General features: G+C 51.9%; 3 protein-coding genes across 3 annotated transcripts; 1 reads left to right on the forward strand and 2 right to left on the reverse strand.

The window, feature by feature from the left end:
* Nucleotides 1-276: 276 nt before the first annotated feature.
* Nucleotides 277-6,927, reverse strand: LOC143426721 (transcription factor SOX-9). Its single transcript, XM_076900331.1, has 5 exons — nucleotides 6,673-6,927; nucleotides 4,193-4,339; nucleotides 1,182-1,518; nucleotides 690-997; nucleotides 277-564 (listed from the first exon to the last, which is right to left on the reverse strand). Exons 1-5 carry the CDS (start codon nucleotides 6,903-6,905, stop codon nucleotides 297-299), a joined length of 1,293 nt encoding a protein of 430 aa, XP_076756446.1. The 5' UTR covers nucleotides 6,906-6,927; the 3' UTR covers nucleotides 277-296.
* Nucleotides 6,928-11,794: 4,867 nt separating this feature from the next.
* Nucleotides 11,795-16,416, forward strand: LOC143426619 (uncharacterized). Its single transcript, XM_076900197.1, has 4 exons — nucleotides 11,795-11,957; nucleotides 15,144-15,321; nucleotides 15,495-15,582; nucleotides 15,649-16,416. Exons 1-4 carry the CDS (start codon nucleotides 11,867-11,869, stop codon nucleotides 16,285-16,287), a joined length of 996 nt encoding a protein of 331 aa, XP_076756312.1. The 5' UTR covers nucleotides 11,795-11,866; the 3' UTR covers nucleotides 16,288-16,416.
* Ipla2-via (calcium-independent phospholipase A2 VIA) lies at nucleotides 16,398-19,644 on the reverse strand. The gene is made up of 3 exons (XM_076900196.1): nucleotides 19,246-19,644; nucleotides 19,061-19,151; nucleotides 16,398-18,975 (listed from the first exon to the last, which is right to left on the reverse strand). Exons 1-3 carry the CDS (start codon nucleotides 19,467-19,469, stop codon nucleotides 16,906-16,908), a joined length of 2,385 nt encoding a protein of 794 aa, XP_076756311.1. The 5' UTR covers nucleotides 19,470-19,644; the 3' UTR covers nucleotides 16,398-16,905.
* Between the last annotated feature and the right edge of the window lie 103 nt (nucleotides 19,645-19,747).

Below are 19,747 nucleotides of genomic sequence, written 5' to 3' on the forward strand. Positions count from 1 at the left end.
CTTTTCAGCAAACTTCACTCTTGCTCCGTCGAACTGTGTCCGCCACCTGGACGCGCGCGAACACGCACGCAAACATACACATACACAGATATACAGAGACGCGTTCGAACACGCGCGTAGAACGCACCTTTAAACGATTACCAATGAAATCCTTAACACCGAGAGAACTTAATCGCTACCCAACCAGATTCGCGCGTCTGGCCAAGCTGCTGCGCCAGCTTGCCAGGGATCGAGCCCTCCGCGAGCAAGAGCAATTCTGCCTCCGAAATTGTCGATGCGTGAAAAGATAGGCGCGCCTACATGTAATGGGGCCAGGTCTCGATGCCAGGTACGTAACGTTGGTACTGCGCGTACGAGGTGGACACGTGCGGGTGGCTCATCTGCGTGCTCGCGTGCGAATAGTGCGGGTTATGGGGGGAGGATATGTACTGCATCGGCGGAAGGGGTGGTTGAAGCTCGTGGTATCGGACAATGTCCGTCTGGGCTCTTTCTTCCCAAGTGGCCTCGGCTGTCGGCTGCTCCGAGCAGTGTCGCTTGTTCGGTCTCTCGATCTCCTCGTCGTATCTAAAAAGCATCAAGTCCCGTAGGATACCATCAATCGCGCGCATACACGCTTCCACGATCGGCTCCCGTCGATTCCTGTCGCGTTGCGAACGCGCGACTGTCGCCACGCTCGTGGCGCGGATTACCTGTTGAATATCCACTGGGACGAGGTGGTCGTCGGCGCCGCCACGTGCACCGTCGGCATCTGAGGCCGGAGATACTGGTCCAGCTCGTTGCTCTCGACTTCGCACTCCTGCAGGTTCAAAGGTAGATTCAGACCGACGCCACCCAACGATCCAAGCCCGTTCAACTGGCCCTCCTCGATTGGCAGCCCGTCGCCGACCTCGATGTACCTATAATCCACCCCAGGCTGTTGCTGATGCGGAGACTCGCTTAAGGAACCAATCCCCATGTCCTGCTGGTACACCGTGTTGCTTGGCTGAGGCTGGTTACCCTGTGAACCGAGTTTCTTTTCTATCCAGCCGTTCCTCCATCGAACGGGAACACCCTTGACTCGCAGCACCCATCGAGGGTGCAAATTGCGCAAATTGTGCAAGGATTCAATTCTAATTTGCGACGAACGACTGTTTTATATGGCGACGGGAAAGGACGATTCGAAGTTTAAGCTTTACTTTTACCTGATTCACGTATTGCTGTCCGCGAGGAGTGGCAGGCGGCGTAAGCGGGGACAGTCCTTGGTTAGGGGTAGTTGGAGGAGACGAGCTGCCTCCGCTCTGAGGGGAATTCGGTCCCTGCGCGCCTCTAGGGCTCGTGTCCTCCTGCTTCAGCGACCTGGAGACGTTGAAGGTGACGTTGTTGCTTTGGTTCCGCGAGGGCGAGCTCTCCCTGCCGGACGGCCCGTTTGGCTTCCGACGCCGGGGCTGGTACTTGTAATCCGGGTGCTCGCGTTTGTGAATCACGCGCAAACGATCGGCTTCCTCGATGAACGGTCTCTTGTCGTTCTCCGAGAGCAATCTACGGTGCAACCACAGAGGCGAATTAGGGGGACGAATTATTCCGTCGGGCCGTAAAAGGTTCACACGCGGTGCGAGGTTGGATTCGCCTCGCGGCTCGCTCTCTTTCTCTCTCTCTCTCTCTCCTTCCCTCTCGTGTGTCCAACGTTCAGAAGAGGTCGGGACGAGAGAGCGTGTCTCTATCACCGTATACGATACACTCGAGGAGTCGAAATGGGAGGTCTGGTTAGTGTTTCTCGCCGCGTGGACTCTTAAGGGCGCAGGCACACGCACACGCGCTCACCAACGAGCAAGCGCAGCCTCGAACGGCTCCGCCGCGCGTTGTCGACTCGCAGCTCGAATACGCGTCCCGTTCTCGTCTCGTCCTGTCGTGTTAGTCTTTAATTCCTCGTGTTTATGTTCCCACTGGGCTCGTAAAGCAAGCCCCCTCCGCCTAAGACCGATAAGCTTTTCCGGTGTCGGGCCGCGAGATCCCAACGAAGGATCCCAGCGACCCGTTTCCAGCCACTTTGTCCTTCCTCGCGGCTGCGTTACGAAACTCCCGCGACTTACGGTTACCCAACCGAGTGACACGCAAGATGGACAGCGAGATGGCCGCGCGAACGTGTCGAGAGGTGCTCCGCCGCGGAGACCCTCGAACCGTGTCGTCTTTGAGACGGTTCGTCGTCGAGGAACAAGGGGACGGAGGAGGAGGAGGAGGAGGCCTCATCTGGTCAATGGACTTTGCCTCGGGGTTTTTTCGTTCCGACAGGGACGACTGACGATAGCGAACCGTCGTCGCAGCCACTCTTTTTCCACGCCAGATGCAACGCAGGGTCAGCCAATTTAGATCTGGCGTTCACACCGCGCCGGCACGACGCGCCGCGATTCGCCTCGTCCACCCCGTCCAGCGTGGATTTTCATTCGACGGTCGAACCGCGGTAGGGACCGTCGCGAGGATCGAGAGGGACGTCGCTTCCGTCAGATAAGAGGGGGACGTTTTACCTGTTCGTCACCACGGTGTTTTATTTGCACGCGGCGTCGAGCGACGAAGGGGCAGGTTCGGAAAAATTCACCTGACGGGGACAAGGCGTTTATTGTGATCCTTGGGGGCGCTTTATCAGAGCCAGGAACCTGGCCGGCAGCTGTTAGCACGCGCCAAGGATGAACCGTGCCTATCTGTTTTCGTTTGCGTCGGCAAACACCCCCTCCGTCTAATATTCGAACGCGCGATACCTTTCGAGCCGGAAGAAAGAGGACAAGATTTATTTCCGACGCCTACACCTGGCCCCCCTTTTATAGATACCGTCTACATCGATAATAGTAGCCGTCGAGTCGCTCTTTTTTTTTCATTTTTTCTCTCTCTTCGCAAATAATCCAAACGGAAATCGGACTCGCGATCGCCTACGTGAAACGACGCTGGTCTCGGCGCGTTACGACACGTCGCGACGGAACGAGAACGCTCCTCGCCTACGGTAGCCGGTGCTAACACGCTCTTGGGTTAGGATAGAAAGGTGCTAAATAATTGTTAACCATGGAAGTCGAAATTTAAAAGGGTTAGAAACTGTACTACATTCGAAAATCGATTCTCTCTCTCTTTCTCTCCTTTTTCCTTTTTTGCATTTTCTTGCAACTCGAGGAAATATGTATTGGTATCGAGCACACGCGTTTTTAACTGCGTCGTTGCACGGTGCTCTATTTCGACGTTGAACAACGATTCGCGAGGGTATCGGCGCCGGCGATCGAAATCGCGATCGAGCGGTATTGTAAAATGATTCACCGCGGGGGTCCTGGTCGGCGCCCTGTGATCCCCGCTGGTGGAACCCTCGCCCACTGGGGCACCTCGTTAGTCTCGATCAGGAAACGGAATAACGTCCTCGAGCGGTTCACCGTGTACACGAGAGAAGCCTACGAGCGCGCCTCTGCCCGCGCGACTTTCACAACCGGAAATAATACCACCATTTTCTCTTCGATCGCGTGTCATCGATCGATCGAATCGTCGTCACGCGTCGCTTGCCATTCGGTACAATGCCTCGTACGCTTGCCAGTGCTACGACGACATCGTAGAAAATGTTTACCATGAAAATAGACAAGAATCGTCCAAACTTGAGATTTTCTCATCCGCAGTCTTCGATTCGATCGAATCGGTTCGTTTACTCTGAGGCACGTCGAGCTGCATTCTCGCACGTCCTCCTCTCGTTCGATATTCAAACGTGCTGGCAAATCTATTGCGACACTTCGCTTCTTACCATCCGTCGCACCCGTGCAACCCCTCGCCGATTAATTCGATCTGATTCCGTTCCGCTTCGCTCTGCTTCGTTAATACGCGAGCAGGACGTTGATACGAAAGCGTGACATAATATAATAAAATTAGAGGACGAAGAAAAAGCGGGTGGACGAGGTTCGCGCGGTTGTCAACCGAGAACGATCGTACCACGTGCAGCGTTGGCGCCACGTGGTAGGAATATGTTCGGCGTGCGTGTTACTGGCCCCCGTAAAAAAAAGGCTGCTCGCCAATTCGTCTGTAAAAATAGAACGCGGCAACAAGTGGTCGCGTGTACTGTCGCTCCAGCGAGGCAAAGCTCCCTCGGGCCCGCGCGAGAGTCCTCGACCAGAAACGATCGATCGAGCGACTTCCTGTTTCGCCCGCGCGGACGGCCACCACCGCGGAATGAACCACGCAGCGAACGACTCACCGCCAGAGTTTCCCCAGAGTCTTGGACAGCTCCGCGTTGTGAAGCTGGGGGTACTGATCCGCGAGTATCCTCCTTGCTGCCTGCGCCCACACCATGAACGCGTTCATGGGCCTCTTGACGTGGGCCGCCCTTTTGTCACCGGAACCCCTGCAATTCGAGGACATTATCTTCATTGGAAGCGATTTTTTTCTCCGAACGTATCCGGCGTTGCGGGAACCGGTGGAACGGAGCAGGAGGACGCGTGAGCCGGAAGGCTTAGCGGAAACGGAGGAATTTCTCGAAACCGCACCCCCAAGGAACGGGTGTGACTCGCACGTGAAAATAACCAGAGGCGAACGGCTGCGATCCTCCTGTATTGGGTTTTGGTATCCGCGTGGCTGCACCCTCCCGGATGACCCTGAGCGGGGCGAGGAGGGGAACGGCGGCACGCTTAAAACCGGCCGTAAAATAACACTGGCGCTGCCAACGGGTGACGGGCAGGAATGGACGTATCCCTTTCTTTCCTAGAAGATGACTTCATAAAACCGTTCGCCCCGTCCAGTCGGGGATCGACGTGACTGACGTGATTGCCGTACCAGGCCTGTCTCGCGGTGTTTTCTTTCTGGGATTAATCGAGGCCTCGCTCGAGGACCACGGCCAGCCCGACCGACAACCCCGGCCGCCTACGAGCCGCGGAGGATCACGGGCGCCCCGTTTCACCGAAACCCGTGGACCCCGGTGGCCACGGCACGGCGACAGGATGCTGCCTCCGCGGGTAGGGACAGATCGGGTAGGAGAAAAAAGAAAAGAGAGAAAAAAGAAGAAAACGCGGAGGAAGGTGGGGGGAAGGAGAAAGAGGGAGAGAGAAGGAACAGGCAGGCCGTGAAAGAATTCGAGGAGAGATGCTCGTATATATTTCGGCCTCTTTGAAATAAGAGGGGCGTTAAATCCGTGTGTAAACCCGAGGAGCCGTTGGTAATTAGCGATGGTCCACTAACAAGGGTTTTCACGGGAGTCGCGAGACACTCGGCTACACGCGGTTTTACCTAGATACGCAAAAAATCCACCGCGTCTCTCGCAGCTCGTTTACGCGCTCGCGGTGTACTAGAGAGGACGTCGTAGGCGTGGCACCGTGCGATCGCGCGATGGACCGCGAATTTCGCCTTCGTTACCGAACGCGCGCGAAATATCGTTCGATCGAGTCTCGTTTCGAGCGATACTCCGTGTGTAACTATTCCCAGACAGGTTACCGCGTGTCGCTTTTCGTAGCAGCGGTTCGTAGGTCCCCCCGCTGCCCGAGCAGCGAGCGCTCCGTCGACGATAAATCGAAGAATAGGGGAGAGACGGCTCGCTTACGTAAACACGTTGAATTATGGTGGACAAACAGAGAGGAAATGCGCAATAGTTCGGTTGCATTCTCATGGGTTTCATGGGAATTAAAACTAGTCGATTTTATCGGCGCCCTATCGTCGGGAATAAACATCGTACCCCCTTTAGCTACCCCGAGATAACCCCGTACAATTAAGGGTTAGCGCGATAAGCCGTCGCGCGTAGCGATACACGGCTCTCGGAGATTTCAGCCGCAGCCGGGAAATTTTCCGTGAGCCGAGTGCACACCTATGCGACGAGCCACGGTCCACGTTTCCCCTCGAGGACGTCCTCTCGAAAATGCGTTCCCGTGGCACGACGCAACGGTCGACGTGCAGCGCGCGTATTACACGGCGTCGTAGCCGAGCGAGCGATGCACGCGTGTACATGCGCGCACCAGCGGTACGATTGCGTCACCATCTCGGATCGCGTTTCGATTTTATCGAATCGTAACGATCGTTCGGCATGGCGCAACGAGCCGGCCATTAATACGTCCCCTCCTTCAGATACGCGAACGAGAAAAAACGCCGTTTCCCCCTAATCGGTCGTCCTTTCGCGATCTCCGGTCGCTTCCCACGAGAGCCGCGGATCCGCGAACAGAAACGGAGGCGGGGAGAAGAGCCGGCGAGATCGGGCATTAATTAGCTAATTTGCGTTAATTGGCAGCCGAGGACATTTTTCCGCCGCGGCCGTTTCCCAAGCCGAGGAAACCAGTGCGTCATAATTAAGTTAGCGTTACGTATTTTTAAGGCTCGCACCGTGCTCGCTCTCTTACGCCCTCGTCTCTCGCTCACCCTTTCCCCGTCCTTTTCTTTTTCTTTTTTTTTCCTCCTTGTTTTACTCGTCTCTCCCGCCTCCTTTTCCGTCGCGCGTTAAACGGTTGGCGTTAAAACGCGTCTCCGCGGACGCTAACGACGCTTGCTAAATGCCGAGGAACGCGTACGCGAGGTGAATCGTTGCGCGGCTTTTGCGACAACGTTATTTAAATCTCACGCGTTACTTCCACGAGCGGAACATCCCGTTGCTAGTCCCATTTTTTGACCGCGAAGTTTAGCAACACGCGCGTTCCCGGGTAGCACGTGATGCAAATACGCGTACTGGCGAAGCGTTAAAACGTCGAACGAGAAACTCACTTGGTAGCGACAGGTACCAGGGTCCAGTCGTATCCTTGGAGAACTTTGGTGACCGCTGCGCTGATCTTCTCGCCACCGCCGTTGGCCGCGACCGTAGCCGTGACAGCTGACGCTTTGTTGCTGGCGGCGATGCTCGCGTTGTTGGGGTTGCTCGAGCTGGTGCTGCTGTTGCTGCTGCTCCCAGCGTTACTCGACGAGATCGAACCGGACGCCTCTCCCATAACGTCGTTCATCTTCGCTAGTTCCCTACGAGTTTACGAGTCCGCAAATCGTTCGCAACGAAATGAACGGGCGCACACGTCCGACTGAATACCGCTGATCTATCGCGCGCTACGAGCGCTCATCGTTCGCGAGCCGCGTACACGTTACCCAGCAACGGTCCATCGATTAATTGCAATTATCATTTTATATCGCAGGAGTTCGCACGTCACTTCCGTTTGTGGCGCGCGGACGCGCGCGCCTACGGTCCCAGCTGCGGTTTTCTCGCCTTCTGTTTCCTCGCAGCGCGTTCCCTCCGTGCGCTCTGGTATCGGGGCACGTATTGTCACGTTTAATTAATTTCGCGTTCGATTACGGAGCGAAGCGAACGCTCGCATGTCGATCCGTCGGCAACGCGTCCAACAACTATCTTCTCCAGCGTCTCTTTTCTCCTCTTTTCCCTCTAGTCCCCTCTCTCTCTCTCTCTCTCTTCTCTCTCTCTTTCTCTCTTTCTCTCTTGTCAGAGACTCGTGAGTCAAGCCACGGCAATTCTAATCTGCTCTCCTTTGTGCGTCGTCCCGTTTTGCTCTTATTCCGCTCGTTTCCGCTATCTACCGCACTCTCTGCGAACCGCGCACGATCGACGTCCCAGAACAGGCGAGCTTAACGGCGATCCCTCGCTCTCGTCTCCGCCACGATCGTCGACGCTACACCCGTGCACGAGTTCTCGGAACTCGTTCTATCGGCTGGAACATTCCCTCGATAGTGGGCAGTTTTTACTCCCGATTATCCGTGACCGCTCCAACTTTTCACAAGGTCCGTCCCTCGGCACCGAGAGCCCGAACCGCACACGAAGACGACGTACCCGCCGTCTATATCGGGGATTCCTCTCGACGGCTACGCACGAAACACACTGGCTCCGGATCCGACGCACAGTCGCCGACCATGAAACCACCGGTCGATTCTCACAGATGTTACGCGTTACTCTTGTCACTTCGCCAAACGGAGAGGCTCGAAACGGACGAGAGAGTCGGAGTGAACAGAAACGGGGAGGAAAAGAAAAAAAAAAAAACCCGAGGGATATCACTCGATGAAACGCGGCATCCGGCGTATTGTCCAGCGCGTGTCAGGATCGCGCGACAGGCAGAGGCATATCGCGTTCACCCTTTAGAAACAGGAATCCGGGTAACGAAGCGACGGGAAATGGACGCGAGCGAGAAAACGGCTGTTGCCGGACGATGAGGGATTTCTAGTTGGTTGCGCGATCGCCGCTCGAGTGAGGTGGTTGCATCGCCTCGGGGCAGTTTCCACCGATCGCTCCGACGGCGGCTGCTAGTTGGGGGCGGGGCGACAGGCCGCAGAGCTGGTAACACTTGTTGCTTCGCGATCGTGCCCACCGATGCGAGCCTCGGCTCGAGGGGAAAGGGCTTCCCGATGGCTCGTCCGACGGAGGAGAGCGGCCACGAGCGATCGCTACGACCGGGAACCGCTATCGCGAGAACCATACGAATTACATAAGTAGAAGAGGGTCTCACCTCGTGCAATCTCTCTCTCTCTCCCTCTCTATCGATAAACGACTACCGATACAGGCTCCGAAAACAGTTTCAAGTCGATCCTTGCGTTCAATTGCAATATTAACGCATCCCCTTTGCACGAGACAGGAATAAATGTGCGGTACTTTCAAACGATGCGCTCTTCGATTTGTTTCCTCCTTCCGTCCTTCGAAAGCGTTCTCTACGACGAGGAAGCGGAGCCGTGGCAAGAGGAATCGATTCGATCGACTATCAACCCCTCCAAGAATCCCCTTCGTTCGTATATATCGTTTACTTCGCGGTCGTCTCTCTCCTCGGCGACGGGAGTCTCTATGGCTACGGTATCCTCCGGGAGTAGGACCAATCGGGTTCATTCTCGTTCCACCAACCTCACCGCTCCTCGGAGCCGTTTCGCTTTCCCGTTCTGTCTCGCTCGCTCTTCCTCCCGCTGGTCTCACCCTCTCTTTCTCCCGTTCTCTCCCGTCCCTGGTTCCTCTCTCTCTTCGTCCCTCCCACGCTGCGGCGGCGATTGGTCGGCCGGTCCACCAGCAACGGCGACGTCACAAGGAGGAGCGTGCAATTTTCCTGGCGATGCACCAAGTGCGACCGCGATTCGGCACACTCGTCCACGGGTTCTTCGCGGCGGAGGAACGCGATTTCTCGCGGAGGACCCTCCGCGCGAGAAACCCTCTCGACGGTAGGGGAGGGTGGGGAAGGGCAGGAAAGTCGCGAGGATGGATCCCTGGACGCGCGACCAGCTTACGCGGTACGCGATGACATCGTGGCCGGCTCGATGACAGTGCAGAATGTACACCATAGCCCGTGTCACCGTTGGGGGTCCAAGAGTTGCGGCGCTCGCCACCCGGGGGGGCTAACATGTGTCGGGTACCCAGCGTATCCTTTCAAGTGTCCGACGAAGCTTCGATCGAGGACCCCCGGGAATCGGTGAAATCATTATTTTATATCTGCCACGCTCCTCTCGATCTCTGCTCTCGATATCTACGCCCCACTCCGCACCCCTACACTTTCTACCCTCGTCATATCTGTCTTTCTTTCTCTCTCTCTCTCTCTCATTTATTTTCGTCGGTCGTTTCCTCAGCTTCTTTGGATTCACGAAGTTGGTATAGGAACGGATGCAACGCGTCGTCACCTGCGTCCGCTTGTAAATCTACCCCGAAGGTGTTACAAGGTGGAAGAGCAAAGAGCTGATTCGTTTTTATCGTACCACGGGGCGCAATTGGTAGGCGCAGCCTACCAGCTTACCTATCGGAGGGCAAACGTTTATCCGGTTTCGTGGAAAAAGGACCAAGGGGATAAGGAAGGAGTCCTCGCCCGGGGAAATCGTGGCGCGTGTTTCCCGGGCGGCCCTGAAACGATTTCTCGTCCGCGTACACCGCGAGGGGGAGAAGGAGCGGGGAACGTAACGCACATATTGGCGCCACGTGCGCTTCGGGATGTTTATCCCAGGAAGAGCAAAATTCCGGCTTGCTGAAATCAATATTATTGTTCGCGGTCGGCTAAATTTGAATCGCGATTCGGTTGCACCGCGTAATGCCGCGCGTGCATCCGTAAAATGGTAGATAGTTTCGGGAGGAACGCGCAAACACGTAACAAACGATCGGACACGGGAGGCGACGACGACGAATTGGAAACGAGGCTCGCGCGACGGAGGAAAGAGGACTGAGTTCGTCTCGCTGTAGGAGACGCGAAAGACGACAGAGGGGAAAACGAGGGGGCGCAAAAAAAAAAAAAAGAAAAAACAGAAAAAGAAGAGAAGAGGAAGAAGTCCGCGGGCTCTCGTTCGTTAGACAGCGGCGTAGACTCGCGTCGACACCGGGGGATAAAAACGTATAGCAATCCGTAATCCGCCCAAGTGTCTCGAGCATTTCCGAGAGGCTGAGTGCGCGTTTACGCGCCACCAGCAAGTTAATCCTGTAAAGTGCGAGCAAGATGCCTACCCCTTTGATCTCGCACAAAAGCCGCCACACGGCATTGACCGTGGTTTATATATGCTCATGTATGGGCCACTGTCTTTGCTAGCTCACTCATTCATTAAATTCGTTGTATAATTAGGCTCGGCAGAAAGACCGGGACTGTCAACTGGCGATCCCCTGTGCAACCAACGAGGAAGAAAAGAACCCTCCAACTCGCTCCTGGATTTATGCCCTCGCATACCCCGTGCTCGACTGTCCGAGCTCTTCCCTCCCGCCCCAATGGCCCAACCCTTTTTCCGTGTCGCCGCGAAAACACGAAACGGCGTTCCGTTCGCCGCGCGATCTAATTATGTACACCTACGTTTAACCGGAGTCCGGATAAGACACCAGAAGACGACGCGATGCAACGGTACTACCTTCTGTCCCTTCTCGCGATCGAGCGAACGGTTCGATCGACCGGGAGAATCGTCGGACAATGAAGACCGCGTCGCGTAGGACAGTAGACGCGGCTCGATTTTCGGCGACGCCACGATAAACGGGGAAAAGTTCTAATTCGGTCGGTCAGGCCAGATGCTGCGGGTGCCGTGCCGTTCGTAGACGAATCGTATCGAATCGTATCGAAGCCGAACGAACGATACTCGGGCGCAGGATGGACGAAAGGATACGGGAGAAGTCAGGCCGAGTCGAGAGGAGAAGAACAGAAAAGGAACAAGATCCTAGATACCCCCCCACCAGCAGCAGAGGTGGTCCACGGAACCGCCTCCGCGATCTACCATCCAACGTTTGGTGCGTGTGCCAGACGTGTGCTCCGTCGTTTCTGCCTCTTTCGTACGGACCAACCTGTGCGGTGCCTGTGGCCTCTGAACGAACATTCACATCCTCGCGGATCCGCGTCCGTGTTTCTTCTCTAGTCAGTCAGTCAGTCAGTCAGTCAGTCAACTATCGGTAGTTTCCTTGATCCGTCGCGGGTGTCGTACAACGGTTCGTTCGTTCTAGCAGGGATACGATTCGTGGCGAGGCGAGGAATTTCCAAGATCGATCGTATCTACATCTCGATCGTTGACGATCGGTCGTTGGAGAACACGGAACGACGGAAGTTGAACCGCGTGCATTCCTCGAATCGAGCGAACGATATCTATCGGGCGAGATAACAAAGAAGAGAGAAGCCCGTCGCGTCGCTGAGAGCTTGACGGAAGTCGATGCGACGCCGATACCGTGAGAGCCTCGAGAAAGGACGAGGGTCGGTCCACGATAAATTACCGCGCGATAACCCCGGATTAATTATCGCACTCGTCCCTCCGCTACGATTCTTCGCGATGCTCGATACGCGTTTCACCTAGACGAGTATAAAAAGTGCGCGTGGATAAAGTGGCCGCTGGACTGGCGAACTACTTTGGATACCGACGAAATTCGCTGCCATCGGTTCTCGAAGAGGAGCAAAGCGTGACAGCGCGAAGGAGAATCTGTTGTTCGTATCGCGAATGTGGATACCCATCGATCAGTGATCGCAAAACGGAGAACCAAAGAGAGATGGAAACTGCTACGGAAACGGAAGCCGGACCGTCCACCAGCGAGCAATGCAGCAGCACCCTGGACGACGCTGTGGGCAAGCTACTCCAAGGTTCGTTTCTATCTCGCCATCGAAAAAAGTTCGATTGGCTCTTCGTTAGCTAGAAGAACATGCGATTCGACCGATCCCAATAGACGTTGCTCGCAAGTCAGAAATAATATGAATCCGCGTTATACGCGGAGCCGGTTTCGTACGGAACAAAATGGTCTTTTTCGGTTCTGGTCTCGACGAGGCGTGCAGGGAGGCGTGTATCTCGAGCGGGCCTCGCTTTTAAGGACACTTTAATTGGCGCTGAAAGTCAGCTTCGGTGGCTGGCTCCTCAGATTTATCCCCGTGATACCTCGGCCAGATGGAAGGAAGGGAAATACGGGCGAGCGTGATGGAAGAGGTGCAGAGGACGGAACGGGGGCGGTAGAGGGGTGGAGTGTACCGGTGTGGACCGCGGAAAGACGATTTCGAGGAAGATTCGAGCGGCAGGTGCTGCGAACAGAGCGAGACCGCTGAACGTTTGCCACCGCCACTAATTATGTTAGTACGAAATTAAATCTGAGACATCGACTCGGTAGGGAACACCTAACGCAGAACATGGCAGAAGGTGGGGACCACGAAGGGGAGTAATGGGAGCTCGGCATGATTTACGAGGCGGTGCCCGTGCGCGCGCGCGCGCGAGAGAGAGAGCTTCTCGTTGAAACTCTGCGTTCTCCGAACGCGCGTCGAGGGGGCACAAAACGTCTCGAACGTCCTCGAACGAGACGCATCGAATCTTTTTTCTATCATCCTCTCCGATTGAAAATTTAACATGCGATTTTACGAACCAAAACAAGATGGAAAATCGAGTAGAATCACTTGTTACAACGTTATAAACGCTCGTAGATGAACGATCTTGTTCGTAACGCGTATAATCGTGCAGAGTTTCATACAACGGACGTAGTTTTCGAATAGGTATACTATGTAATCGGTTAGCGTTCATCGAAACGTGTCACAGTTCCCTTAACGCGTTATCTGGGGAAGATATCGCGGAAGAAACGATAAAATCGCGATCTAAGGCTCGGACGATATCGATCGATACGGAGCATGGCAAAGCAGAACGGTCTCGTCGGTCATTGGCTACGAGAGGAGGTGTCGGTGCGTTCAACGGCGTCCTCTTCGTTAACGAGATTATCCGTGGCAATGGAAGCAGTATTTGTACAGAAGTTAATGTAGCAAGAGTCGACGACAGGTCGTCATTGACGGCAGGAATTGCCGAAACACACCGGTTCATTCAACGGGCCACAACCCTATATTGTGATCCGTATCCTCTGCCTCCCCTGCGTAGCCATTCATACATCGTAAAAGTACGAAAGTTCTCGGTCAATCCGCTCCATTTTCGCTCGATTTAATCGATTCTACCGCATCGCTCGCATTCAGACATTCGGTTTAGTTTAGTTCGGTTAGCGCTCTTGAATTCCGACCGTCTGAAGGCGAGTAACGTGACATTAACTTTGTACGAATCGTGCTGTTCGCCTCGATACAATGTCAATTAAACTGACCGACATTTTTTACCAATTATTTACCAAAAAGCTTGGAAATAGTATTTCAATCTGCATGAAACAAGAGACTCGCGTTGGTAAAGTGGTTTCAAGTAACTCTAATTCAAACCACTTGAACGAGACTGTCTTGACTAACGAGGACGAGTAGAAAAACTTGACACGACATTTCAAATCGAGTAAACGGCAGAGTTTCGGATTGCTCGAATTCAAGTAACTTGTCTAATCTGAACGGGGCCATACAGCGGAAGCTGATTTATCCGTACGTAATTTTAAGTAAACCTCTATCGCGCGTAAACAACTTATAGTTATACGAATTTCTTGCCCTCCGACGGGTGCGGATGAATGGGAGCTCTACCGCGGAACGAAGAGATACATCTCGTCCTCGAGCGTGCGTCTCTGAAAGTTAAAGCGACGCGAGTTGAACGCGCGATTAGAAATAGAACCCATCCGTTTTCAAGCTGAGTGTACTTTTCGCGCGAAACTTTTTCTATTCCCAGCACTTTCTACGGCAGCAAGTCCTTCCGCGTTTCCGTGGAAAGCGTTCTGTTCGCTATCGGCGGGGACATTCGCGGGAGGACCTCCAGCGGACGTTTAAAGGAGCCGACAGAGGGACCGCGTCGTTGAACCGTGTCCTTATGGTAATTAGCTCCCACGGAATCTACCCTTCTGCACGGTTCGTGCGCCCTTGGTAACATTTCACCACGTGCATCATTCTTCCCTTTAAACTTCTTTCTCCCTTCCTTCTTTCCCCTCAAAGGTCACCGATCGGACGTAATTAGAAACAAAACTGAAGCTATATCACAACGTTGGGCCCTTCTTCGTTCCTTCGTCCCTTTTTATCTTTCGTAAATTCCTCTTGTTATTTTTCTAAAAAAATCAATTCAAAGTAAAAACTGTTGCGCTCTCAAACCGATACTTACGTCAACCGAAGAGAGAACGGCACGCGACCGATGAACGAAGCGTATTCGCGAATTGCTCGACGCAATATCGGATTCTCGATGAGATTTCTCGGAATGGAAAACTCGCGACGACCCAAATAACCTTTCTATAGCCGGCGAGCTGTTCGTTGGAGGGAGGAGGACTGAGAGGAAGTCGGTAATAATAATTAGTCTCTTAATGCCAGCGAACGATCGGGCGATAAAGACCACCACGCTCGGGACCTCTCTCGTTCGTTTCCAGCTAATAAAACTTCTCCGTCGCGGCGTGCCACGTCGAGGACGAGAGGCCGCGCGCTAGAAATCTTTAACGCTGCTGGTCAACCGATTACCCTACGCGCAGGGGATACAGGTGTCGTTTTATCTCTCCCGTTCCTTTACGATCCAATTCCGCGCGAAGATAGGCTACGCAACTTCCGGTGGACGTGTGTACACTCGGCACCGACTAACCGCGTCGCCGTTTCCCCTTTTCTTTTAATCTTCAGCGGACGCGATCCAACCGAAACGGCGTAACGCGTGGAAGTCCAGACTATTTACTCAGTGGTATAGTCTTTATTAGGGTAAGGGCAACAAATCTCGCCCTCTCGCTCCCCGATGTTTTCTGACTGTTATGCAGGAAGTAACCGGCGCTGTAACTGAGAGGAATTTTGTTTCATCAGTCTGTACAATGTTGTTAACAAAGTCTGATAATTAATATCTCGCGAGGCATTATTTGGCAAGATATAGCCAACCTAGGTTGTTGCAACCTAATTCGAATAGTCTGTATTTCCTAGGCTACGACTGGACGTTGCTTCCGGTCACTTCTCGCGCGGGAGGTCGACGGAGTGCTCACGTGAAACGTCCGATGAACGCGTTTATGGTCTGGGCTCAGGCGGCAAGACGTAGACTGGCGGATCAGTATCCTCAGCTTCACAACGCAGAGCTCTCGAAAACGCTGGGAAAATTGTGGAGGTATGTACTTACGAGCGTGAGCGCGCGCGTGTAGTTTTAAGGCTAAGGGGTAAAATACGAGATGCAACAGATCAGTCCGTCACTGTGGAAATCAGATTCTATTTTTACCCCTTACCCTTCGTCTCGCGTCCTGACGTCGCACGCTGAGGATTAACCACGAGCTAATGTAACAGAATTTTGAGCGACGGTGAGAAGCAACCGTTCATAGAGGAAGCTGAGAGGCTGAGGAACGCGCACAAAAAGCAACACCCGCATTACAAGGTGACTGTCGACGATCGCCTCGGCTCGCTCTGTCCCTAATCTAATTTGTAAAACGGCAAATTCCAGTATCAACCGCGTCGACGAAAACCAAAGTCGGACGAACAGATGGGCATCATGATGCACCGTGCCGCTATATCCTCTCCGGCCACGTCTCTGGATTCGACCGGGTCGTTCGATTGCACGTATCCTCGCCTGTATCCAGACACTGGGATCAAAACGTACGAGAGGCCTACGTACCACGACGGCAAGACCAGCTACGATCTTTCGAGGTCGACGTGGGCGAGCGACTCTAGCAAATACCAGGTCGATCATCCGACAGCGGAGGGTAAACCGTACGAGGATATGAAGTACGAATCGAACGTGGCCAAGAGCTACGTGGACGCGAAATGCTACGAGACGTCCATCAAGTACCACGAGATAGCCACTGCTGGCAAGTACCACGAGACGGTCCCAAAGTACTCAGAGTTGCAAACGAAACCGTACGATTTACCAAAATATCCGGAGAGTCCGTTGAAATATCCGATGGACGTTACAAGCCCGAGCAAATCTCACGCGTACGTACACAGCCAGTATTACTCTGCTCCGGAGGGATACACGGTGCACGAAGAGAACGAGTATCAAACGCAAGGAGTCTCGACCCATTCTTTTTATCCCTACATCTCTGCATCCATGACGCAACCTCCCTATTACATGGGTCCCCGGTAGATTGGTTTCTCTTGTTCGTTCATTACCGGCGTGAACGCTCGAGACGGCGATTCAGGCGAACTTAAAACGTATATACCAGGACTTGATTCGTTTATTAATGCGCTTTGTAATGTTTCTTTTTTTCTCTTTCTTTGCTATTTATTTCTGTGGCAATACCTTTTTGCGATTAAATAAACGAATAAATATCTACAGAATATTCAGACTAATTTTATCACCGAGCACATGTTGCCTACGTAGTATAATTTACTTTCTGTTGTTTATTATACGTACCCACATCGCACACTCACTCATACATAATAGACTATCTTCTTTCATGAAGACTTCCATTTAAACAGAAAATGTGAATAAAGTTTTAATTGTAATTGAATTGTGCGACGTTTTGTCGATGGCAAACAATTACAAAAGTTTGCGCTTAAGTTGGATTTTCTAAAGGATATTAAAAGTTCCAAATCATTGAGTGAACGAACGATCCAACTTGTATCGAGGAAGAGGGGAAAAGGAGAAAGAGAGAGAGAGAGAGAGAGTATTATATATTTGGGAGCAATGCAGACATACCAATGGATTCAAGAAAATCAGCAACTCGTCGTACATGCTCAATTCACGATCAATACTGACTTATTAGTCATATGCATCGCGATTTATAATTGCAGCTAATTCTTTTATTTGATCCCTATTGGCATGCATAAACGCTTTTGTGGTCCATATCATGTCAGCTAGAATTTCGTCGCTTTTCTCATCCATAGCGATATCCAACGACAGTTGCGGATTAAATCTATAATAAGGTACTCCAATCATCGAGCACCAACTCCTGGCACGGTCGACAATTCTTCCGTCGCTTGCCGTTGCCTGATCCACTAATAATTCCGCGAGGACCGATATTCCCATGGCAAATTTCGCCGTGTCCCATAATCTTTCAGGCATAAATATATCGATACCTGTCAACGGACAAGTAGGTATTAATCCAGTCCCAAGAGACACCACCAACGAAAGAGGGACCGCTTCCTTCTCGCGTCCAATAGCCTTTAAAGTCAGATTGTATTCCTGAATTTCTGTCATAGCATCCAAAGTCGGATTATTTGCTATCAACCCGCCGTCGAGGAAGTTGTGAAAAGCTCGAAAATACGACGGGGCTGCCCCAGTTGCTCTTGCCGCATACCAAATCAATTGTTCGTCTGGTGACACAAAATGACTGGACGACGAGCTCTCTGTAACATTAAGCAGCGTACTAGGTGCATCGTAATTACGGAACAAATAAAGGTCAACAGGTTTTTTGTCGGCCAACACGCCAGTAATCATTATCTTAATGTTTTTGATATCCGACATGACACTATTTTCACCCAGACTATCTTTCAACACTTTCTCTAAACCCTCGCTGTTATATGGACGCATGCCAATGAACGCTTCCTCCTTGATACGAAAGTAGAGCGCCTGACATTCTCGCAAAGACTTGCCAGACGCTAGACCGAGAGCTAAGATTCCACCGGTAGAAGTGCCTGCGATCCAATCGAAACACTCTATGACAGGTCTCTTCAAGATCGACTCGATTTCCAGCAATGTTTGCACGAGGACTAAACCGCGGATCCCTCCTCCATCCAGACAGAGAAGTCGTCCGCCTTTTATTTTCTTGTACCCATCTGTGGACATCTTGTCCATCCCCGAAACGTGAAGCATCTGATCCAATACCGTTCGTTGTATTGCCTTGGGCGGTTGTTGCGGTGCGATACCATTGAAGTTCTCATCATGCTTACAGCCTAAGCTACAGTTAGTCATTTCTGGTGGACAACGCTGAGCACCTACTGCGTCTAGAATGTATAATATTTTCTGGCCTTCAGTGGTTTTGATGTTCACAAGGTGTCGCGTGGTTTCCGACTTCCAATTTCTGGCATCAATGTCCGCACCGAAGCCTATCAGAACTTGCACTATAGCTGGTGTACCCTCTGAAACCGCCAAGTGCAACGGAGTATTGCCATCTTTGTCGACAATATTTACAGAAGCCATGTGACTCAAAAGAGCCACTACGCATGGTAATCGCTTTCGCATTGCCATGATGTGTAATGCCGTACGCCCGTCAAAATTCAAAGCGTCTATATCGCAGTTGCTTTCTATTAAAGCATTGATCACTTCTCTACTGAGGGACCAGTGCAACGGTGTACCGCCAAATTTCATATCCTCCGCGTGAAGAACGTCCGGCTTACTGTGAAGAAAATCACCTACGTAACTGGGACTAGAGGACTGACCTTCCGATGCTGGGATATTCACATCTGCTCCAATCAAAAGCAGAGCTTTAACGCACTCAGGCTTATTGTTTAGACATGCCACATGCATAGGCGTGTGTCCGTTACTGTTGCGACTATTCAAACTATTCGGGAGATCACCACCAAGGGCTAAAATTATTTCTTTGGTTGAAGTGGCTGCATGATGGTACACTGTATTACCAGCATAATCCAGATGTTCCAATGAACTTTTAGCTTCTATCAACATCTGTACTGTGTGCAAATTATTTGTCTGCACTGCAACTTGCAAAGGAGATACACCAGTCTCCACATCGCCGCTATTCAATTGGCTATTCACAACGGCATGGGCGAAAGCATTGTGGAGAGCGAAATGAGCTGCCAAGTGTGCCAATGTCCATGTAGGATGCTTTACTAAAGTATCGCACAACTTCTGCATCTTACCGACATTACACATCTGTATAGAAAAAATGATGATCATTGAGAATCACAGATCCATCTTAAATAATTACAAAAAATATCAGACGTTATAAATAATCTACCTCGTGACAGATTTGAACAAGTACGGGAACCTTATCCTTGTACACAAGAAAATGCGACTCCACTTCTTGCTTATTGTCCGATCGATATAAACTGAAAGTTGAATTTACCAATGAAATTTAATATTACACTGTCTCTCATTTCTCTTTGGACAGACGAGCAACGTATACATATTAAAATCACATACCTGTATGCCTGATGCAATGTTTCTGTACAAGGTCTGTGAAGAACAATTTCATATTTTTCTTGTACCTTATCCCCTGGACCATAAAGCACAATGCCATCTTCGCGACATTCTATTCGTCGATTACTATAATTTTCAGGTTTAACCTCCTGAACTATGTTTGGTGGCACATCCGGAAAGATGATATTCCGAATAACGTTGCTGGCGATCGTTCCCAACCAAGCCATGTCGCACAATTTAGGTTATAGACGAAAACCAACCAAAATATCGTGTTCAACAGGCTGTCAGTCCTTTCCAATAATTCAACGGATTACACAACGCCGTATGAATCATTTCACTGGTAATGCAATTCTGACGTGCCACGTTGAGACTGCAAAAAATAATAAAAGGATTCCTTATAATGAGCAACCTTGCAACTATACGACACCGGACGCAAGAAATGTCACAAACGTAAACGAAAAGTTCGACAACAGTGCCAAGCTCTTATCGTGCCTCATAGATTGAG

Source organism: Xylocopa sonorina, chromosome 9 (genome assembly GCF_050948175.1).
Source record: "Xylocopa sonorina isolate GNS202 chromosome 9, iyXylSono1_principal, whole genome shotgun sequence".
Taxonomy (NCBI): domain Eukaryota; kingdom Metazoa; phylum Arthropoda; class Insecta; order Hymenoptera; family Apidae; genus Xylocopa; species Xylocopa sonorina.